Below are 24433 nucleotides of genomic sequence, written 5' to 3'. Positions count from 1 at the left end.
TTCTATATCTTCAGCTAAAGTTTCCTATTATATCATCTGCACTGTCTCTTTAAAATAATTTAGTAAATGCACTGTGATGTGTTTGTGCATGCTACTTAACTTTAATCTATCACTAGCGGGGGGTTAGTTAACATTTAAAATATGCTAATCAAAAACCGGCCTACAAGGACACTTAACAGATGAAGTACCTCAATCAGGGCACTCTCCAGAGGCAGCTTAGAGCAAGCACTTCAGATATTGTTAATTATATGTGCACCTGAGTGTTCACTACTAAAGGAAATATCAGAAATAATTTTTCTCTAGAGAAATGAATGTTGTGCTTTATATGCGCTGGCTGAAAATACAGGGTGTCCCAAAAATGTATATATACTTTAACAGCTGATAGCTCAATTGTTAAAATCAAATGTATTTTAATGAACACTGCCTTTATACTTATTCAAAGTGTGTGTATACATTTTTGGAGATACCCCATATTTACAGTCAGAGCTGCCCTCTCATAATGGGGATATGAGAATCAAGAGCGTCCAGCTGCTCAGCTACAGAGTATGTAGAGCTCTGCTTTATCTGTGTCACATCCTAATGCGGGATTCTGCCTTTTGTCCTAAATGAAAGGACAAAGCAGATCCTGACATCGGAATATTGTTTAATATGCTTCAGAGTGGAACTGTGATGTAAGGTGTTTGAAATTGTGCCTAGAATAAATGCAACTTGAGAGCTTACCCAGTTTGTTAAGATAGGTTATATTTCAACCTATTTTTGTTTACTAACAAGCCTAGTGATGAGGTGTGGGAAACGAGACATATAGCTCTTACCCACTCATTCTTAATTTATCAGTTTGCAATCTCTCCCTACCTCCAATTCCACCTCCCTACTTCACTTGATGAAGGAACAATTACAGAATCAACAAGTACTTGCATGTCCTTTATAAAATACTATGTGTAGTAATTGTACTCTTATAAATTTATTTATATGTACATGCATATATAAATCTATATATATGTTCATTCCAGTTTGGTGGTTACATTAATAAAAATTATATAAGAACACAATAGAGAACATAGTTTCATATTAAGAAATACTTTTAAGTGGAAAAATTAAGGAAATGAAATTGTTCAGTGAGTGAATACATTAAGAATTAACTGGCTCACAAATTTTACAGCTGACAAACAATTTTAAAGGCCCTAGCGATTATTTCTCTGACTCAAGCAAACAGAATCAGTATTTCCTAAATGCCTTTCTCTTTCATCAAAGGAAATCACACAACTTTTCATTGAAAACAAATAGTTCTCATCATTATTTTTATTGACAACAGTAAATGAAATCATCTTACCTCCATATGGTACCCAACTCTGATGAAGGCACAAAGTGGGTCGAAAGCTCCGGTGCCACAGGTCAGGAGGTGTGTCCTGTTGTAGTGATGCAAAACCCGAACATAATTTGCACATTCACTCTAGAGCAGAAAAAAAGAAGAAGTGGCTAGTGGAATAAAAATGTTTACCCCTTTTTTATTTTTGTGTTTCCTAATCCCAGGAATTTAAGTCTTCCCTGGCTAGAGGAGGCAAAAGGTGCAGATGAAAAAAGGACAAGGAGCAGAGGAAGAAGAGACCTGGGTGAAGGATGCGCATTTTTGTTAGCAGCGATGTAGGACTTCCATTTAGTCATGGGAGTGAATTATTTTCACGAATTCTAGTACTCACTGAGATATTTTAAAAAAGCACTGTTCGGAAATGTATTCAAGCATGAAGTTTGAATATGTTCCATTAAGTAATTAAGTTAGTCTAAAAGTACATATAAACAATGAATCAGCATAAAGTCAGAAAACCAATAATTAGAAAAAGTGTCTTTACTCATACAGACTTTAGAGCATTTACAGAGTTTTAATTTGGGGAAATAAATCATATCTTCAAACATTAATTTACATAAGGCACTTTAATAGAGAATTTCCAAGTAAATAGATAGAAAACTAGCCAATAAAAATAACATTTTATAGCGATTACAATAAGAGCATAGTTGAGGGATCAGAAAACTTTTTCTATAAAGGATCATACAGTGGACATATTTAGTTCAATGGGGATCTGATCTCTACTACTTGCATTGTGGTTGCAACTACTTATCTCTGCAGTTACAGCATGAAAGCAACCATAGACAATACACAAATGAGTGTGGATGCCTATGTTCTAATAAAACTTTATTTATGGCAGGCCACATTTGGCCCAAAAACTCGTTTGCCTCACTGGTAATCAACTGGAAGCTTTTTGAGAACAGAATGTTTATTTTAGACATCTTTGTATTCCCCAGTTAATCAAACACAGTATCGAATACATATTACACTTAACAAAGTTTTAATACACAATCACTAGGAGAGTTTTATGATCAGTAAGCTGAATGGAAAAATATTTAAAATTGCTTCAAACCAATTTGGCTAAATTAATTCTAGAAAATACCTTGTTGGCAAATTAGGTATTATTACTTCATTTAAAACAAATTATTAGAGAAATATTAAACCTTTAAATGGTAAATATTATTTTGACATTGATACATACAATAATGCAATAATCAGTAGAGAGAATATTTAATGAGGACAGACTGTGGCTTTAAAGGCTCTGATAAAATACTGTTAGGATGAAAAACCAGCAGAACCATCTCATCATAAATGATTCAGGTTATGGCATTACTGAACTGACTACCCAGGCACATATTTATTTCTTCAATTTCCCACTCATGTAGCATTTTATTCTATGGGTAACCCATAGAGTGGAATAATGTATTTTCCCCCAGGCGTGGAGAAAATATTCTAGTCTCATCTATATATATAAAAGCCTAATTGACTGTTACGGCTGAGGGACCAGAATGACCAGTTGACCAGTCCCTATGATGTGCACTGGCCACCAGGGGGCAGATGCTCAACTCAGATTAAAACATTAAAACCCTGGTAGTCAGTGTGCTCCCACAGCCAACCTCCCATGGCCAGCCAACCTCCCCTGGTCCCTCCCCACCACCGGCCATCCTCCTGTGGTCCTTCCCCCAGGCTGGCAGGCCCCAATCCGCCTGGCCCCAATTGGCCTGGCCCCAATCAGGACTGGGTGAGACAGCCCTGATAGGCCCTGATCGCCAGCCAGGCCTAGGGACCCCACCCATGCCCGAATTCATGCACCGGGCCTCTAGTATTGCTATAAGTGCCTGCTTTTCATCTGTTGAAACACCAACACATCTTGATTGAGCCAATTAGCCCACATTTTGGCTCAGCAGGGCTTAGATTGACATAGCCTTAGAGTGTGTTCAATTCGTCAGCATCACACTGAGGACCAAGGCAGCAAGAATGTCTTGACTCATTCCTTGGCTGGGACCCAGTTACTACAGAGAATTGAGTTGGCATAATGTGTGTGTGAGTCTTTTGCTTTCTTCCTGAAAAACAGGATAAGCTAACTTTCAAAAGGAGATGTGCATGCCTTTCTCCAAAGATGTGCATGGTGTCATTGGCCAGCTACGCTGAGCAGGTGAAGGTCACTCCTTCACTCATGTGTTAGTGTGCTCGCAACTCTGACAGGGAGGGTGCTGCTCTCACGCGTTCTCACTCACGCACTGCAGAGAAGCTGTGGGGAAGTGGAATGCTGAACCTGTAAGCAGGAGAGACCCTTCAACATTATGTGAAATATGTGAGGCATATTTACTGCTTTTGCCTTCTTTCTTCAAACTAGTTTTTCTTTCTCCTTTTGTTTCTGCATGTTTCTAATTTACTAAACAAAGGGAAATGAAATCTCCCAGAGTGTGCTTAGTTTTTCCTCAAATTAAAACACTACCTACAAGAGATCAACCGAAGGTCTTGTATACATGTATATAAGCCAAACCAATGGACATGGACAACAGGGGGATGGGATCATGAGTGTGTGGGGCGGGGGTTAATGGGGGGGATGAGGACACATTTGTAATACCTTAACTAATAATAAAAAAATAAATAAATAAAAATAAAAACAAACAAAAACAAAAAAAACCACTACCTACAATTGTTTTCCCCCAAATACATAGGAAATAAACATTAGCATAAGGAATTTATAAATGTGAGTTGATGAATATAATAAAACAAAATAAAAACGAAGTTAGGGATGGCATCTCAAGTCCTTTTAATCTAATTCTACATTGAAATTAATTTTTTTTAAAGTCTTTTTTTTTTAATATATTTTATTGATTTTTTACAGAGAGGAAGGGAGAGAGATAGAGAGTTAGAAACATCGATGAGTTGAGAAACATCGATCAGCTGCCTCCTGCACATCTCCCACTGGGGATGTGCCCGAAACCCAGGTACATGCCCTTGACCGGAATCGAACCTGGGACCTTTCAGTCCGCAGGCCCACGCTCTATCCACTGAGCCAAACCGGTTTCGGCTGAAATTAATTTTTAAATATTGTATATACATACATTGTATATAATATATGTATATATGTTTGTATATATATTCTTGAGAATAAATAGCATATATAATTTTTAAAGCAAATAAAAAGTTAGGAATTCAGTCTTTTGTGATTGATGAGAGATATAATTGATGAATTACTTAATTTGTAATGAATAATACTTACTGCATCTTTTCCTTTCATTATGCATTCTTCTATTTTTTGTGTTGTACTGGGCCAGTGTATCTGAAAGAAAAGATAATGTACGATTATGCAACTGCATATAAAAATAAACCACACTAAGAAACCATTTCCTTTTTTCTGCAATTTCACACATTTTCGTTTTGTTCTATTTTCTGAAAGGATAAAACAAGACAATCTCCTTTACATCATTATTTGCATAATAAAGACACTTATCTTTGAGCTTTCAGGTCATGCTAAACTATTATTTTTAACTGTTTGAAGGTTCACCTCATGTCTCAGTCCTTCAGAGACCGCACACACTTCAAGCAGCCTGCTCTGTACCTAACCTACCTCACATAACATCTGCAGTCCAGTCTGCCTCCTAAACCCATCTGTCCCTTTAAGTCAGGCACCTCCATGAGTTCCCTTTGCATTTTTACCACTTGGCCCCGGACTTGGTGTGTGCTGGACTCAGCAACAGTTGCTGCATGAAAGGATTAAAGGATTAACGACCCTACTTATTTATAACGTATTGTCTAATACACTACTTGCAGGTCTTTACTTTTTAAAACATTAACTCTGCCCGTTTCCCACTGAATTCAGGTATTTTTTCACTGTATTTCAAATTGATTCTTCTCTTCCTTGAAGAGAGAACACATCACCCATTTCTCTTTTTATCTACAATTGTACCTTGCACTTTGCTGGGGTCATGGGTAGCAATCCATTCTCAAGTCAACATTTTGGTGAAGGAATAGAAATTGCCCAGCAGAGTAGTCTGGGACTCTCAAGAAATTAGTTTGAAAAATAACCTTTTCTTCCTCAGGTTAAACGTCCTCAGGGCCTAGGTTGAGAAGAGTTCATGTATAGTTTCCTGGTACCCAGTGTCAAGGTTTCCTGTCAGTAGACTCTATTGTCTGGCCTATGCCAGTATTCCAGACTGTTTTTCCATGGTCATTTGTTTGTTCCCAAAATATTTCTATTATCTCTCACTGATATCTCCTTCTGCCCTGCCCACCTCCAACCCATGCTGCATTCTGCTGGCCTGGAAGGCTGTTATGCTTATCAACCTACATATTTGATGTTGCTGACTGAATGTGCTTTTTACTTAGTGAGCGCACTACTTAATTATTTTTAAATTAGTACCCAACATTCAAAAATAAGGGCTTTTGCACAAAAACCCATCTTTCTGGTTTCTCTAGAAAAATGTGAAGACAGACAGGCAACAGGCTTGCATTCCGGTATGGCAACATTCCTCTGGGGTTGAATGTCTGAAGTTTTCAATGGCACAGACACTCCGATTTGCTTCAGACTTTTCTTTTACTTGACTGGCTCCTGTAGCCATTTTAGTGTTTGAAATCTGATATATAGGTTTAAATCCCATAGATGATCAAGATTTAAGCTTTTTTGATGCTGTGCCCCATAAGTGCCTACCAGGTTAGGCACTTATGTGCTAGAAGTGGAAGAGGTTTGTCATTTACCTCTTACATCATGTAGACAAATCCAGTCCCTGATACATGAAAAATATTGGGAATTTGTAAAAATGGGGACAACAGCATTTTATTATGATAATCCTTATATGATTACATTTATTATCATTGGCATACACATTCTATGATTTGAATTAAAGGCATATAATGTTACTTTTATGTTCTTGTTGATGTAGTATCCCCTCCAATTTCTTACTAACAATATTCAGCAGAAGGTGTTATTTTGCTTTCCTACTGCAGATTTTAAAAATATATGTTTATTGATTTCAGAGAGGAAGGAAGAGAGTGATAGAAACATCAATGATGAGAGAGAATCATTGATCAGCTGCCTCCTACACACCCCCTACTGGGGATCAAGCCTGAAACCCAAGTACTAGTATGTGCCCTTGACCAGAATCGAACCGGAAGCCCTTTAGTCCACAGGCCCACACTCTATCCACTGAGTCAAACCAGCTAGGGTGAGCATAGGAACTTTTAAATGAAAACAGGGGTGGGCTAGAAGGGGTCAGTGGGGGAGGGGGAAGGAGGACATATGTAATACTTTCAACATTAAAGGTTTTTTAAAAAAAGAAAACACATGAGCTTTTATATTTACTAGAAGCCTGTTTCAGGAATATTCCTGCAAGAATAGGACTTCCTTGGGCCAATCTCGCCGCCAAGCCCTGGTGCGCAGGGCTGCACACAGGGGTCCCGGCTGGGGGTGGGGCTTAGGTGGCACACAGGGGCCCGGATGGCAGCTCACGCTGGCCCGCCCTGCCTGCAGTATGCAAATTAGCCATCTTTGTTGGTGTTTAATTTGCATATCATGCTGATTAGCCAATGGGAGGCATAGCAAAGGTACAGTCAATTACCATGTTTGTCTATTATTAGATAGGATGTTGTGACAGAAAAAAGACAAAGACCAAAAGTGGGATATAAAATAAAATCAACTAAAGAGGAAAGTCCCATGCATAAAATCCTAGAATCAAAGTTCTTGATTGTAGCAGTTAATCCATCAGTGGATCATGGATGATTTGGGAAAAATATCACATAAATACAACAATGAGGAGAGGCACTAACACCATTATAGAGCAGGTATCCTGGAAGTGAAGCTGAAGGTGTTTACAAACTTTACTGAGCCATTATTTTTTGGGGGGGGAGCGGGTGGAAAAGGGGGAATTTTGCACCAAGGGATAGATTTTCTCAGATAATTTTAAAATCCTTTCTAACTTGAGATTCAGTTTGGTTTCGAATTATGATTTTACTGTGGATGCATACATTATTCAAAAGGATATGCTAGAAAACGTGTGTGTGTGTAAAGAAAATACAAATTCATTTTAGGATCATCTATCATTGTAAAGATTTTCATGACTAATTCATTTAGTGCTATGAATAAATTAGAGAATACCTCATCTGTAATTCAGAATAATGCTTTATATTCTTAACATACTTAACTTATGAAATGCAGAGCTTTTTCTTCTTAGAATATTATCATCCCTTCTTATTCCTTTTCATCATCATAAAAATAATTTTTAAAACTGTATTTCCACAATTTCAGCGTATTATATAGGTTAACCAATAACCTGGGTATTATTTCGTCATTGAAAACCTATGCCAAGTTCAGGTTTTCAATGACGAAATAATATCCAGGCCAATAATAAAACCTCAACATGCCATCCCATGTTCTCCTACATCACTGCTTCATCATGATTATTTCCAGGACTATTTCAGCACACGGGGTAAGGACAATTCTCTATAGCATTTCTGCACATCTACTGACAGCTTCTGTTCCACACTATCTTTTCAAACAGCCTTGGAAGATAAAGATAGAACCTCCTTTCAGGGCAAATGAAAGAGTTGTTTCCGGACCAGGATAATAACAATAATGAATCCCTCTGGGCAGAAGTTGGGACAAGTTTGCTAGCAGCCCCTTTAGAAGACTGAGAGTTTCTAAGCTTGAGGCTGGTTAATTGGGTGTAACACATAGTCACTGTCTGTGCAGCATCTACCTAGGCTGCTCTGCTTCACGCCCATGGAACTTGAGGGAGAAACGAAAAGCTCATGCTGCATGCTGTGCTGGGGGTAATAAAGTCCTTTGTCTCTGACCCAGGAGTCTCCTGTCTTCTGCCAGTATCTGTGAAATGATGACAGGCTAACACGTCTTGAAAGAGAGATAAAATCGCAGACACTTAGTTCTTGCCTGAGAAGAGAAAGATACTACATAACATGATGGTGAAGAATTAAATGGCTTTTCTAGGATTGTCAGAATATGTTGTTTCTAGCAGCGAACCCAAGAATGACAAGTGTACAAAATCATTATTTCAGGTTTTGTTGGGAAACACATGAAATTCGTGCAAGGGCCTTGTCCCACCCCACCCCCCTCGTCCCCCAGGTTTTGTCCTGAAGGACATCAGGTCTAATTAGCATATTGCGCTTTTGTTATTATAGATAAGCTACAAAGGGCAAGACAGTGACTTCTTTCTGTATCCCTGCCGATGCCCATATGGCACAATGTCTTAAATGCAGCCATTGCTTATACAATGTCTATTGATTAACTTGTATTAATCACATACCTTTATCACATTCTTTGAAATTTACTAAAGGAGATTATAGTCAAGTTTGAAAAATAAGATTCAGCGACATGAAAACATTGTATTTAGTGTCAAATAAATGAGAAAATTGATTTGCAGTTTAATGAGGAAGGAAATTTGTAAGATTGTACCCATAATCCAGGCTTTGAAAGAGAGGTAGGATTTCTGAGGGCAGAGAAAAGGATCTTAACCAGATAACTCTGGGTAGATGAAAGCTAGGGAGAGGTAGAGATTATATTATGAACACTCAACACTGTAAAGTCCAACACATTGGAACTCTCCAAAAGAATAATGTAATTATAGATTTACTCAAGTTGTATTTTGTTGTTGTTGTATTGGTTTGGTTTATTTAAAACAAAATCTCACAGACTAGGGATTACATTCAGATGTTCATTCAGGTGAGAAAAATGACCGAGAAAGACCTCACTGGAAATAGAGAGTTATTTTAAAGCCATCATGTACAAATGTTAGGAAGGGAAGATAGTAAAATAATTTTCTTCATTTGTTTTGGCAGACAGAATGTCTTTTGGTTCTGCTCCAGAGTTTAGCATCAACAAAACCCATAAAATTAACCTATTTGTTCTGCACAAGACATTTTTAAAGGCAATTAAACAACAGGGTATAATGATATTTCCACATTCTCTGCATCAAAAAGGTACAATAAGCAAAAGGTTAAATATACATCATTTCATCACAATAGCCCAATATAATTTAATTGTTTCCATGCACATTAAGAGTCCATTTACTATTCTTGCATATCTCAAAGAAGAAAAATAAAATAAAAATTAAATTACAAAGTAATCTTTCCTGGACTCCCTATTGAGCCTCATAATTATATCAGGATTCAGGATTTAACAATTTATTGTTACAAGTAGTTTTGACATGCAAGATTTTGTAGAGCAAGAACAAATGAACAAAAAAGAAATAATTTCATTACCTAAAGCAGTGGTTCTCAACCTTCTGGCCCTTTAAATACAGTTCCTCATGTTGTGACCCAACCATAAAATTATTTTCGTTGCTACTTCATAACTGTAATGTTGCTACTGTTATGAATCGTAATGTAAATATCTGATATGCAGGATGGTCTTAGGCGACCCCTGTGAAAGGGTCGTTCGACCACCAAAGGGGTCGCGACCCACAGGTTGAGAACTGTTGACCTAAAGAAAGATGATCTCCTTTGATATTAAAAAATAAATTTATTTAGTTAATATGTCTCTTTTTATGAAATACATTTAATTGACTCAGATGCTATTATAATTATACTTAATATTCTCTTCCTAATTCTATTATTCTAATAAAATATGTTTCAATTTTAGTTTTTCTTTCTATACTTTACATATGTATATAGTACCAGTGTCCATCAATGTATTTATTATGTCCTATAAATACCATTAAAATCCAGAGAATATATTTTAAATATAACACATTAAGAGTCATAATAAATGGTAGCAATAAATGGTTTATAAATGGTAGTCTTTTTTTTTTTTGCTTGTAAAATAAGATTGCATTTATTTGTTGTAGAATTATTTTTTTTTCTTTTTTTTAATTAAATCTTTTTTTTTAAATTAAATCTTTATTGTTCAGATTATTACATTTGTTCCTCTTTTTTCCCCCCCATAACTCCCCTCCTCCCAGTTCCCGCCTCACCCTCCGCCCTCACTCCCCACCCACTGTCCTCATCCATAGGTGCACAATTTTTGTCCAGTCTCTTCCCGCATCTCCCACACCCCTTTCCCCCCCCAAGAATAGTCAGTCCATTCCCTTTCTATGTCCCTGATTCTATTATAATCACCAGTTCATTCTGTTCATCAGATTATTTATTCACTTGATTCTTAGATTCACTTGTTGATAGATGCATAATTGTTGTTCATAATTTGTATCTTTACCTTTTTCTTCCTCTTCCTCTTCTTAAAGGATACCTTTCAGCATTTCATATAATACTGGTTTGGTGGTGATGAACTCCTTTAGCTTTTCCTTATCTGTGAAGCTCTTTATCTGACCTTCAATTCTGAATGATAGCTTTCTGGATAAAGTAATCTTGGTTGTAGGTTCTTCGTATTCATCACTTTGAATATTTCTTGCCACTCCCTTCTGGCCTGCAAAGTTTCTGTTGAGAAATCAGCTGACAGTCGTATGGGTATTCCCTTGTAGGTAACTGAGTTTCTTTCTCTTGCTGTTTTTAAGATTCTCTCTTTATCTTTTGCTCTTGGCATTTTAATTATGATGTGTCTAGGTGTGGTCCTCTTTGGATTCCTTTTGTTTGGGGTTCTCTGTGCTTCTTGGACCTGTAAGTCCATTTCTTTCACCAGGTGGGGGAAGTTTTCTGTCATTATTTCTTCAAATAGGTTTTCAATATCTTGCTCTCTCTCATCTTCTGGCACCCCTATAATTCTGATGTTGGTGCGCTTGAAGCTGTCACAGAGGCTCCTTACACTATCCTCGCATTTTTGGATTCTTTTTTCATTTTGCTTTTCCGGTTGGGTGTTTTTTGCTTCCTCGCATTTCAAATCATTGACTTGATTCTTGCGCTCCTCTGGTCTGCTGTCGGGAGTCTGTATAATATTCGTTACTTCAGTCCGTGTATGCTTAATTTCTAGTTGGTTCCCCAATATAACATCGAGGGTCTCATTAGTTTTCTTGTAGATCTCATTAAGTTTATCGGCGGCTTCTAAACAGTTCTTGAGAGACCTTAAAAGTGTGGTTCTGAACTCTATATCTTCCATTGACAATTTTGTCCTGTTTCTTTGTCTCCGCATTTTGTTATGCTTCCTTGGTGCACCCCCTAGTGGTCTTTGTGCGCAGTCTTATAGTTAAACCTTGATTGTTGTAGCTAATACCAGGGAGGGTTTGACCTCCAGGCCAAGTGGCTATGAGAGTCAGCTGTGTCTGCAGTGAGAGAACTTCTGTCCTCTAGGGAGGTGCTAATCTGGCGTTTGCCTGAGGCTATCCGGCAAATGCCTGTGTGCAGGGCCTGGGCGGGGCGGGTCGCACAGGATCAACAGGGTGGGGGGGGAGAGAGCAGTTATGGTGGCTCTTAGTCCTGTCCCCAGGGGCTCTGCCTCTCTGAGTCCTAGCAACCGCTGCAAACCTCGGAGAGAAAGCTGCACTCGCTCTGACCGAAGCCAGACAGTCCCGCTTCTCCCGTTTGAGTCTGGGTCCCTAAAGACTCACCCGTATCTGGAGCTCAGAGTCTGCGACTCCCTCCTGATTGAAAACGCCAACCGCGCCCTCCGCCGCCAGCCCGCTCCGCGCACTCCGCACCTCAGAATTTGACTTCAGCACTGCGCCTCCTCTGAGTGTCCGTATGTGTTTCTCTTTCCTCCTAGTTGTAGGACTTCCACTCAGCCAGCGTTCCTGTGGTTCTGGGTGATGTCCCTTCTGTTTTTTAGTTTCACTTTTGAAGTAGTTGTTCAAGGCAGCAAACTCCGGCGTTAACCTATGCCGCCATCTTGGTTCTCTCCTATATAAATGGTAGTCTTTAATCTGACCAGTATTACCCTTCTTAGTGTTTATCCTTTTATACTTAATTATAGTGACTGTCATTATTCAAGTACTTTATATGACAGGATTGTAATATTTTGGATTATAGACACAATTTGTACTTGAAATGTTTATACTCCAAAGCATTTGAATTAAAACAATATTAAAACTACACAAATATTACTGGTCTGATGCATGTCCTTGTTAATGGATGATATTTACTAAATTGCCCTCAATATGTGAAATACCATCTTCCATTTATATATAAATTATAGTTTAACTAGAGGCCAGTGCATGAAATTCGTGCACTTGGGGGCAGGGGGGGGTCTCTCAGCCCAGCCTGCACTCTCTTGCAGTCTGAGAGCCCTCAGGTGATGTCCGACTGACAGGTTAGGCCCGTGGGGAGCGGGCCTAAGCTGTCAGGTGGACATCCTTAGTGCTGCCATAGAGGCGGGAGAGGCTCCTATCACTGCCACTGCACTTGCCAGCTGTGAGCCTGGCTCAGGGCTTCTGGCTGAGCAGCTCTCCCCCTGTGGGAGCTCACTGACAGTCAGGGGGCAGCTCCAGTGTTGAGTGTCTGCCCCCTGGTGGTCAGTTCATGTCATAGTAACTGGTTGTTCCACCATTTGGTCGATTTGCATATTAGCTGTTTATTATATAGGATATCTTTCTCTACTCAATTAAAAATTAAATTCTAAAATATATTTTTTTGCCTTTGATGCAATCAAGTGAATAAACAAGAAGGTATAAATATTATTACAAACAAGTGTTTAACAGAGCTATGCCTACAGGTATCCAAATTAACTAGTGTAATTTTAGCTTAAAATAATAGTGGAGAGAATAATTTTAGAAAAAAAAAATTTGAAATTTACAAACAAAAAGTCTGGGTGAAAGTTTATTTAAAAAATTTATTACTAAATATGAACTATTCTATAAAGTCCCATAAAATATAGCTTAAATAAACAAACATCCACTTTTGCTTTCTTTGTGAAATAAAGAAAATGTTATACTCCAAACTAGTTAATAATTGTGATTTGTTTTTTTAGAAAGTTTTCATAATTCTCAAATGTGCACAGATTGCAAGGAGCTATACGGACAAAACACAGACAAGCTAATTTCTCATCTGTGGTTGCATATAGAATGTCCTGGGCTCTCAACCTTTGTCATAAGAAAACAAAGGAGCTCCAGTTCCTCTCCTACTGGTCAGTGATTTTGTCTACCACTATCACCAACATCTAACTGTCCCACTAGTTTGTTAACCATTACTAAAGTGTGGTCATGCAAAGCTAATAAGAACTGATAGGAAAGAAACACCTTATAACAAAAGGCAGAACTAATGGTACACTCAAGACCAATCTGGGAGACATGAAGTTCACACCAAAGCAGTAGCCTGGTTCTCAATAATGTGACAGTGGAAAGAGCATAAGCTGCTAAGAGGGATGGATGTGGCTTTAAATTCTAACTGCTACCTGGCTTCATGGCTCTGTACTCTTCTTCCTTCCATGTATCCGCTATGCTGCTGCTAAAACAATCACACTAAAGTCCACTTCTAAATGTGGTATGGGCATATTCAGACTCTCCCACTGGTTCCTGTATTGCCTAGAACAGTGGTTCTCAACCTTCTGGCCCTTTAAAAACAGTTCCTCATGTTGTGACCCAACCATAAAATTATTTCCATTGCTACTTCATAACTGTAATGTTGCTACTGTTATGAATCGTAATGTAAATATCTGATATGCAGGATGGTCTTAGGTGACCCCTGTGAAAGGGTCGTTCGACCGCCAAATGAGTCGCGACCCACAGGTTGAGAACCGCTGGCCTAGAAGATTATTTTCAATAGCACAGGGGTCACTATTCTTCAGGATCTGGTCACAACCACATTACTATCGTTAACTCTGTACCCTGTTCCCAACCACATGCCCTCACTTCACCTATCTACTTCCGCCAAGGTGAAGAGTCATCATTTCAAACTGCTCAAAATGTCTGTCTTTCTTCCCCTTTACTCAGTCTATTCTCACCACCAATCTGTCTGAACCAAAATTCCAACTATCATTCAAAATCAACTTAAATTATATATCCTCCAGGAAAAACCCAACCTCCAGCTTTTGTATACTTTCCTAGCATTTTATTTGGACCATACATGAGTTACATGCTATCTATGAAATATATATATATGGCATATGTATACATATCTTCTCCATTACATTATAAATATTTTCTAGCTTATTTTATAGTCTTGAAGCTTAAGCTTCAGGAGTCCTTAGTGGCACCTAATCTTTCATGGTTCTGGGAGGGGCTTTAGCAATTGTGAAATTTGTAAGTTTGAATTAATTATATTTCCTGAAGAGGTCCGCCAAATCATACACACTTCAGGCCCCACAAAAATGAGGATTCACCCTTGAGTACAAGGAAGTTATTCGAGTTAATAATCTGTGGCTACATTCTTGCTGGATGGCACCCTGAGGCTTCAATGGCCACACGCTATTTTATTTAGCTCCCTAAGATGCAGTTCGTAAAACCTCATCACTCTTCAGGTCTCTTACCCTTACAGAGTTTTTACAGGTCATTTCCTCCATAAAAGCCAATCTTTCCAGCATTAAAGGCCTGAAGGTACAATTAGGCCAAAACAATAAAGGAGAATAAGTAGGCGATTCAATTTCCTCTACTCTAACGGGCAATCACATGCTATCTCTTGGTTTTTGTTCCACATAGGAAGAAATAGCTCAGGAAAATTGTTAAGAGATTGTGTGTACACACAGTCATCTTAAAAGCGTGTTATTCATGTGGATTCCCGCTCTATGAGTTAGCTAATCCTGAACCAAGGACAACTACTTCCATAATGCAGATTCTTAATCTCTGGGTGTCAGATCCCTGGTGTATATCTTCTGGATGTGTACACCACACACACACACACACACACACACACACACACACACACACACACCAGTTCCTCAAATAATACCATTTCATTATAATGTTGAGGAGATGCCACAGAACTCAACTTTTGTGTCCAACAATTAAACTGATTTCATTATATGTCTTTCTCCACAGTTCCAAGAACCAACCGAAAGCATTAAGTGAGGATGGTGTGTGCGTGTGTGTGTGTGTGTTTTATGTGGAGAGAAAAAGAGGAAAGAGAGAAATCAATAATATTTTTTCAGAGCTACAGAGAAAATAAAATTAAAGATGAAGAAAAAAAAAAGATTTGGAGATGAACACAATATGTGATTTTACTTCATTCTGATACTACTAAAACAAAAGTAAGAAGTCATAATTCAAAAAGGACAAACAGAACTTAAGTAGAGTTGCCAAAGAAATTTGGAAGTTCTATAATATATAGGTGAGTGCTGACTGGCTTTGCACACTAGAAAAGCTAAAATCTAAATACCTGTCCTGGCTGGCGTGGCTCAGTGGTTGAGCATCTACCTATGAACTAGGAGGTCATGGTTCCATTCCCAGTCAGGGCACATGCCTGGGTTGTGGGCTTGATCCCCAGGGTGGGGCATGCAGGAGGCAGCCGATCAATGATTCTCTCTCATCATTGATGTTTCTATCTCTCTAACCCTCTTACCCTCTCCATCCTCCCTGAAATCAATAAAAATATATTTTTTTAAAAAAAACACACCAAAAATTTAGAACTGATGGGAATTGATGTGTTTTATTATATTGAGAGGCATATAAAAACTCTGGTACAGAGTTTTGGGGAAATTAAAAATATAAGCAAATGAAAAATAGGGGATAATATTTAATCCTAGGAAATAAGAAAATTGAAAAAAAAGAAAAAAAGTGTGATCTCTTTTCCTAATTATAATAATGTAAATAATTATTACTTAACTAAAACTTGTGGTATAGCTATTTTGCAATGGGGAACTGATGGTTGGGAGGTTGCTGGTGAAGTGGTGTACAATAACAGAGCCCAGCTCAAGGTACTGCAAGAGAAGAAAATTCATCTTCCTTAAGTTGACTTCTAGTAAATCAACAGGTAGCATCTAAAATCAATGATACAAAAAAATAAAAACCCACAAAAAAACAGTACAAAAATTTTATTTAGAAATATGGGAGTAGGTACCAGAAGAAACAAAAAAATAATTTTAAGTGATTTCTTCTTGGGTTTAGGAACTGGAAGGGATGAATGAATGCTGCTTTTAATCATAAATTTTTAATAAAAATGACCTTCAAATATAAACATCAATCATTTTGACACACAATAATAAATAAGTAAATTATAAAGAAACTAGAGGCCCAGTGCACGAATTCGTGCATGGGTGGGGTCCAGCCAGCCTGGCCCCAATCACGGTGGATTAGGGCTGGGCCTGTAGGGAAGAGGAGACAGTGGGAGGTTGGCTGGCTGGCCTGCCCTGATCAAGGCCCGATTAGGGCTGAGCCAGCTTGGGGGAGGGGCTGAGGGCGATTGGCCAATGGGCCCCACCCCTGAATGTGGTGGTGGGGGCCCATCAGGGGCAGGGCTGGCCAGGGAGAGGGGCTGCAGGTGGTTGGCTGGTCAACCCTGCCATTATTGGTGTGGGGCTGGGCAGGAGGAGGAGCTGCAGGAGGTTGACTGGCTGGCCCCGCCCCATATTGGGGTAGGGGGAGTGATCAGGGGCAGGGCTGGCAGGGGGGAGGGGCTGTGGGCGATTCAGGGTGGGGCGGGCTGATCAGGGCCTGGGCTGGCTGTGGGGACAGGCCACGCGAGGTTGGCCAACTGGCCCCACCCCTGATTGGGTGGGTTCGCTGGCCTCAGTGGGCATCATAGCAACCGGTCGTTCAGGTCATTCCGGTGTTATGGTCGCTGGCTATATATATATAGATGCTTATATTTATGCCAAAAAATACTATCATCTAAATATTTCTACATGTTTTATGTAAGTTTGATATGGGCCTAAAAAAAAAAAAAACTTAGCTCAATTTAACTTTGTATAAGTACAGACTTTAAGAGCTATTTTTCTTATCATAGCTAATAGTTTCTCAAAAAATGTTGGACACTTGCCTATTGTAATATTATTTTTAAATCTACCTGGTTTAAAGACCATCCACCTATATTACTTATAGTACCAACAGAAGTACACGAGTTAGCTATATCCATATTTCTTAAGGCTGGGATTTGGGGAGTAATAGAGCTTACAGGGACTGCTGATAAATCAGCATGTTCCAAACCCAAGTTTCAGGACAATGGATACCGTGACAAGGAGCATCGTGCAAGAGGGATGTCAAATGCACCAATCTGAGGTCATCTGGGAATACAGAGATCAGTGTTAAAAAGTGTAATGTTGTATATCCTCAATTCATAAACTTTTCTCAAGGTGATTTCATTTTAATGAATACTTCATTTTTTCAAAAGAAGTATCATTTAGGTAATGAAAAAAAGAATCCTAATAACACTCACGCAAGATAAGATCTCCCTCACCTCTTTACTTTCCCTCCTGAAATACAGTTTGATATTTCCATACCTCTCTATAGCCATTGCTGATTTGCTCCAAGCTGAGGGAATACACAAGATTCTTGCCTCCCACAAAGAGTCTCTCTTGATATTCATCCAGCAGCATTGTATGGAGATCAAGAAATCCAAAAGGACTATGAAAGATTGATGTTCTGTTTAATTCCAAGAGCTCTGAAATGCAAAAGGAAATGAATGCTAAACACAAGAGAAAACAAAAATACCTTTACAATACTTTTCTCATGGCTCCATTTTTTATACCTATTGGAACTGTGTAGTTTACATTCATTTTATCAGAAATATAAAGGCTGTAAAAAGTATTACTCAAAAAGATTAAAAATACACCGTGCATTAACAATTCTATATTGTATATTTGAAAGTTCCTAAGGGAAAAGTTCGTAAAAGTTTTCAAAAGAAAAAAATTCTAAAGATGTGACTTGTTGGAGGCTAAACTTCTTGTAGTAGGTAGTCATTTAGTAACATATACACATATCAAATCAATATGCAGTACACTTTAAACTTAACAATGTTATATCACAACTATATCTCAAAACTGGAAAAAGTTAAAAAATATTTGTGCATTATGTAAAAAATGGTGTGCAACTAGGAATATATTTTAATGTGCAGGAGTTAAAATCTTTTATAAGTTTATGAATCTCAAAACTTCAATTCAGCTTAAGGTATTTACCCTATGTTTTTAAATACAGAAAGAATTGCTCTTCACAGTCTTTAAAGTGCTGTGTGAAAAACTCCATTAATGACTTTTATATGTACTTCTCTATGTGCAACAAACATCCCAAATCTACAATAAATATTCCCCTTTAATTTCAGATAAACACCAACTCAGAAATTGGTTTTGAAAGTCATGTCCAAAGTCAAATTGTTCAAGTCCGGGAAAGATCAGGTTTGTTAATACAATGAGGTAACCCATGGTAGCATTCAGTATAGGGGGGACGAGTGATAAACCTGGTGGAGATCTACTTTCTACCACTGTGTTTTGGCTACTGTTATGCATTCTTCCCAACATCAGAAATTACAAATTGTTTGTTTTAACTAACATACATGTAATTTAGGAAGTCAGAATCAGGGAAACACGTTATGTGTATACATTTGTTTGCTTGTTGAAGGTATTTAATTGCATGTAGCAGTTCAGTACTTATGATTGGTAAATGATATATGAGAGTCTTTGATGATGAGAGAGGATATCATCCCCAATACTGATACCATTGTAATTAGTCAGTTATTAATAATAGGAAAGGAGTGAAAGGAAGGTGACACATTGTAAACATGGTCATGTAGGCAGCTTCACTAGAAAGCTTTAATTTCATACTCACAGGGAACCACTGGCCCATTCCCTACAGATCACTGCAGGAAGGGGTCCAACAAAGGGGAGATAGATGCATGCTCAGTGAAGTGGGCGTGACTAGGGAAGGTGCCTGTCAGTCAAACCTGGGGACAAAGATCATTGGTCAGAATGGGTAGGGCTACTGCAGGACCACAAAAATTTGGAAATACATAATCCCCTAAAGAAAAATGTGCTCTCTATCTCTATCTCTATCTCTATCTCTATCTCTATCTCTATCTCTATCTCTATCTCTATCTATCTCTATCTCTATCTCTCAGCTCTTTTGGCTCACAGCTCGCTCTCTTGTTCCTGCTTCTTTGCATTCTCCCATGTTTTCTCTATAGCCATGTGGCCCTGTGGACCCCACATGCAATGGACTGATGGGTTGTAACTAGGAATACAAACCAAGCTAGCCTGATGCTGGGCTGGATTGCTCCAACATGTAATGGAAGCTCCAAACATTGGCTTTGATTTTAGTCCTGCTAAAGGCAAAATGGGACTTCTTCCTTGGTGAGGCTGAGGGAAATGCAACCTTGGAAAAGGGATTTAATTATATGCAAATAAAAATCACTCGTTCTCCCATGCAAGTCTCATAAAATTCTTTTTCTTGGGATATCGAAAGAAGCCCACTCCCACAAGCAACAGGTGGGGCCAAGGACCTCTTCCCTCCAATAGTAATACTAGACCTTGCAAGCTAGAGAATTCCTGAAGAGGGCTCCCTGGGAAATATTGACAAAATTAGAAAATGACTTCATTTTCTAAAGGTCAATGCCTTTGATAGAATGCATCTGATAGAATGTGGAATATAGGTGACCAGAACATTTTATCCATAGAACAATATGAAATATGACAAATCTACAGGATTCTGCACAATCTTATACTGTTTCTGAGAAAAGAGAGATGAAGTATCTTTTCTTATCTATTACGGATATATTCACTGTTTATATCTCTACTACATGGATATCCCAAATTTTGTGGAGTAGGGCTAACTTTTAATCTTTAGTTTAAAATAAGCAATACTGCTAAAATTGAATTATTCCTTATAAAGGTAAAACTTGTGGTACTGAGTCATTTGACTATCTAATAAAGAAACTTAGAAGAAGTCTGAGGAAGAGATGGAGAGAATAATTAGGTGCTTTATTTGAGGAGAAATAAAATAGAAATTTGAGAGATTTAGTTGTTCTTGAATCCTGAAAGACAAATTTGTCAAAATAGAATCATACTTTTTTCCTTCCTTACTAGACATTCAAAAATTGCAGAACATGTGCATTTTAGGAATCAATCCCATAACAAAAAAGCTATCCACTGCCTTTACATATACTCATGGTTTTATAACAGGACTGATAAGTGGATTCCTTTCTAAAAAACATTTTTCCAGTTATTCTAATAGGTTGCCAAAATTCCCCAAGTTTTATGCAGTAAAATCATTATCGGCAAGGATGTAACTTGTCAAAAAATGGTTATGTATTATTTAACGTTAACAGGTTTCTAAACTCTAGAGTTACCAAATATACTAAGGTTCAAAGCTTAGGGAATAAGTTTGCTGGAAAATAGAGAAAGTCATGAATGGAATCAAATATGAGGATTCTACCCTAAAAGGTTGCTACAGTGGATTAGTTCATGCCTAAATTAAAAAGTATGAATTGAAATGTAGAGGAAGCCCAATCAGTAAAGGAGGCACCCCATGAATGAATTCCATTTAGGGATGACCTTGCTTGTTTCCTAGTGATGTCATTAGGCCCTCATTACCCTTGTATGCACAGAGAGACAAATGAAAGAGGGAGGGAGGGAGAGAGAGAGAAGAGAGAGAGAGAGAGAGAGAGAGAGAGAGAGAGAGAGAGAGAGATCAATTTCCACTTGATTTTATGACTTGCCAATTTCTGTTGTGCTTGCTGTAATTCTTATAATCTAAAGGTGGCAGTTCCTATTTCTTTTTTAGAGCCCTGGTCAGTGTGGCTCAGTTGGTTGAGTGTCGTCCCATGCACCAAGAGGTGGTTGTTGGTTCCAATCCCAATCAGGGCACATGCCTGGGTTGTGGGCTCAACCCAGGAGGCTGTCGATCAATACTTCTAACAACGACTCTGTAACCTATTATATATAAAACTCTCTTCAGGAGCAACTAGGGAAAGTCTATTAGGGGGCTAGGTATCTAAAATCAAATGCATTTTGTAGAGCCTCATAACTCCCATTTGACCCAGTGATCCCACTTCTAGGAATATAGCCCAAGAAACTAGAAACACCAATCAGAAAGGATATATGCACCCCTATGTTCATAGCGACACAATTTATCATAGCTAAGATTTGGAAACAGGCTAGGTGCCCATCAGCAGATGAATGGATTAGAAAACTGTGATACATCTACACAATGGAATACTACACTATGGTAAAAAAAAAGGAAGGCATTCTTACCATTTGCAACAGCATGGATGGAATTGGAGAGCATTATGCTAAGTGAAATAAGCCAATCAGAGAAAGATAAATATCACATCTTCTCACTCATTTGTGGAATATAATGAACAACATAAACTGATGAACAAAAACAGATCCAGAGACAGAGAAGCACCGATCAGACCGTCAAACCTTAGAGGGAAGGTAGGGGAAGGTGGGAGTTAGGGGGAGAGATCAACCAAAGGACTTGTATGCATGCATATAAGCATAACCAATGGACACAGACACCAGGAGGGTGAGGGCATGAGTGGGGGGAGGTGTAGGGAGAGATAGGAGGATAAGGACACAGATGTAATACCTTAATCAATAAAGAAAAAAAATAACAAGACAAAATGGAAGGTTTTCCCAATATTCAATAGTTGGGCTTGTTATAGTTCAAAATAATTCAACAGCAATAACATCAACAGAAAAATTCAGTTTTATATCAATTTTAATTGTTATTAACTTTTATTCCTATTTTATAAATTGTCTCAAATAACTACAGAATTTTTCATGTTGCTTTCATTTATCAATTCGTGACATTTTCATCTTACTTTTGAGAAAATTAAAATATTTTTTGTTTCTTGGTGTATACTAAAGCCAAAGGAAGCTCGAGCAGAAAGCTTTTCTCCTCAATTTTTTTTCTCTTAGTTTTAGAGCTAGCACTTTCAGTAATATTATTAGTGATCTTAGTTCCAAATTATAGTCCACGGACTTGGCATATTTACTAAGCGATGGCTAACTTCTTTATCCCTCAGACTGCTTCAAGCTGCTTACATGAAAGAATCAGAAAACATACAGGAAGAGGGGGACAACAGACACTCTAATCTCAGGTAATCTCCAGAAAACACAGAGCAAACAATGGACAGGGCTGACTCGGTTAAAAGGAGGGAGCTCATCTTGAGTTTTTCTTCCTCTAAAAATAACATGAATTACTTGGGGGAGGCAGTGGACAAAGAAACAAGACGAAACTGAGCTACGCCAACTCAGAGTTCATCCGGAAATTTTCTCAAGAGGGAACTAATTATTATTGCTAAGCTGCATGTTAATTATCAGCTGTCAATGAAGACATACAGAGGATTTAGTCATTTCCTCTCCTGGCCTTTCTTCTTAACCTGCAAGGGAAATAGTTCTAAAACTCATTGACAGCAATATATTACAGAGACAGTTCTCCTCACTTTGTCAAAACATATTTAAATTCCACACCTCCGTGTGTAAACGGGGTGGAGAGAGTGCACATTTTTTTCGGTTCTCAAACAAAAAACAGATCTTCAAGGGAGGGATGTTTCCTTCTTGATGTACACTTCTTCCACTGTCACCTGCAAACTAGTGACTTCCTGAGACCCATTATTTTTTAATAAATCTTTTTATTCAATGCATATCTAAAGTGAACTCAACAATAACATATTGAGTTGCACACATAGGAAGCATTATTAATAACAATGGAATATGGGAATAACCATTAGAAATTTTCTCGATCAGCTGCTTCCTGCACACCCCCTACTGGGGATGTGCCCGCAACCAAGGTACATGCCCTTGGCCGGAATCGAACCTGGGACCTTTCAGTCCGCAGGCCGACGCTCTATCCACTGAGCCAAACCGGTTAGGGCAGAAATTTTCTTCAATTTCTTAATGGTTCAAAAGGAAAAGGCTTCTTGCAACATGCTTCACTGATTTTGACAGATCTGTTCAATGATCACTAATGGCTTGTAATAGTGTTGAAACAGAATAGTAAAGAAATAAGCAATTGACTTTTTTAAGTGTAAACAGGGAATAGCTCAATGATTTGCTGATTAGTCTTTCTAGCAATGGTCTGTGGCTGGTCTTTCATGAATTCTCTGAACTTTTAGATTCTATCTTTCTTACAAGTCAGAGGTCTACAATAGGCATTGGCATTGTACTGCTCCAAGTTTTATCATAAACTTCTTCAACGAAAGCAGAAAGACTTGGAATGTACATACAAACAGCCTACATATTAAATAGCCTTTTACTTCCTTGGTCAAGGAAAACAAAATAGTGTCAAAATTTTAAGATTACTCATTTCTGATATATATATATATAATTAATAGCCAGTATTATACATGTTATTCTGGCTTATAGGTCTCTGAACTCCTCTATGAACACGAGGTCACCCTGGGCCACGGTTACACAGTATTATTGTCTATCCGTGTACTGTATGTGTTTATGTGCTTGTATTTAAATTATTGAACTAAAAATCATAGAATGTAAAATGTACCACCTAAACGTCAGTGATTTAACAATTTATTTTTGATTGCCTAATTGTTTAATTATAATTATATTCTAATTTCATTGGAGGACAAAGGAGCAAGTCCTATGTGAATAGCTTCCTAACTTGAATCTGCATACCAGGGCTACCCTGAACTGGGACCACAATGTGTCATTCATTCAGTGTTCCTTTAGAGTCTTGTAAAGTGTGACATGTTATTCTAAATGTAAAGTGAGGGCCTGCACAGGCTTTTAGAGCAATTCTATAACCAGATTTGTTTTTTAAATATCAGTTGGTTTTGAATTACATAAAGGCCAAAGGGGGCAAAAGTTGAAAGGAGGTATAAAGACTATTTTTAAAAACTCCTCATTGAGGATATGTTTTTGTTGATTTGAGAGAGAGAGGAAGGGAGGGAGGGAGAGAGGGAAAGGGAGAGGGGAGAGAGAGAGAGAGAGAAACAGGGATGTGAGAGAGAAACATCAATCCGTTGCCTCCCCTACATGCCCCAAGTGGGATCAAACTGGCAACCTAGGCTTGTGCCCTGACTGGAAATCAAACCTGAAACCTTTTGTTGTATGGAACTATGCTCCAACCAATCAGCCACCTGGCCAGGGCATTGCATAACTTAAAGGTATACAACATAATGATTTGATTGTATTGCAAATGATTACCACAAGAAGTTTAATTCACATCCATCATTTCATACAGTTTTTCTCTTGTGATGGGTAGCTTTAAGATTTACTTTCTTAGCAACTTTCAGGTGTACAATAGAGTACTGCTAACTATAGTCATCATGATCTACACACATCCCCATGACTTATTTATTTTGTAACTGGAAGTTGTACTTTTTTAATTTCTTATTTTAAATTTGTTTTTATTGTTGACACTGCTA

At 38.2% G+C, this 24433-nt stretch overlaps 1 protein-coding gene across 1 annotated transcript in view; it reads right to left on the bottom strand.

The window, feature by feature from the left end:
* SEMA3E (semaphorin 3E) overlaps positions 1–24433 on the bottom strand; it is a 221884-nt gene that overhangs the window by 80415 nt on the left and 117036 nt on the right. Inside the window, exons 2-4 of the mRNA XM_036328336.1 lie at positions 17556–17716; positions 4575–4634; positions 1331–1450 (exon numbers count right to left, since the gene is read on the bottom strand). Of these exons, the coding sequence (XP_036184229.1) occupies positions 1331–1450; positions 4575–4634; positions 17556–17716 (341 nt within the window). The remainder of the gene's footprint in view (positions 1–1330; positions 1451–4574; positions 4635–17555; positions 17717–24433) is intronic.

This window comes from Myotis myotis, unplaced genomic scaffold (assembly GCF_014108235.1).
Source record: "Myotis myotis isolate mMyoMyo1 unplaced genomic scaffold, mMyoMyo1.p scaffold_m19_p_11, whole genome shotgun sequence".
Lineage (NCBI taxonomy): Eukaryota > Metazoa > Chordata > Mammalia > Chiroptera > Vespertilionidae > Myotis > Myotis myotis.
This window is presented reverse-complemented; position numbering and strand designations above follow the sequence as displayed.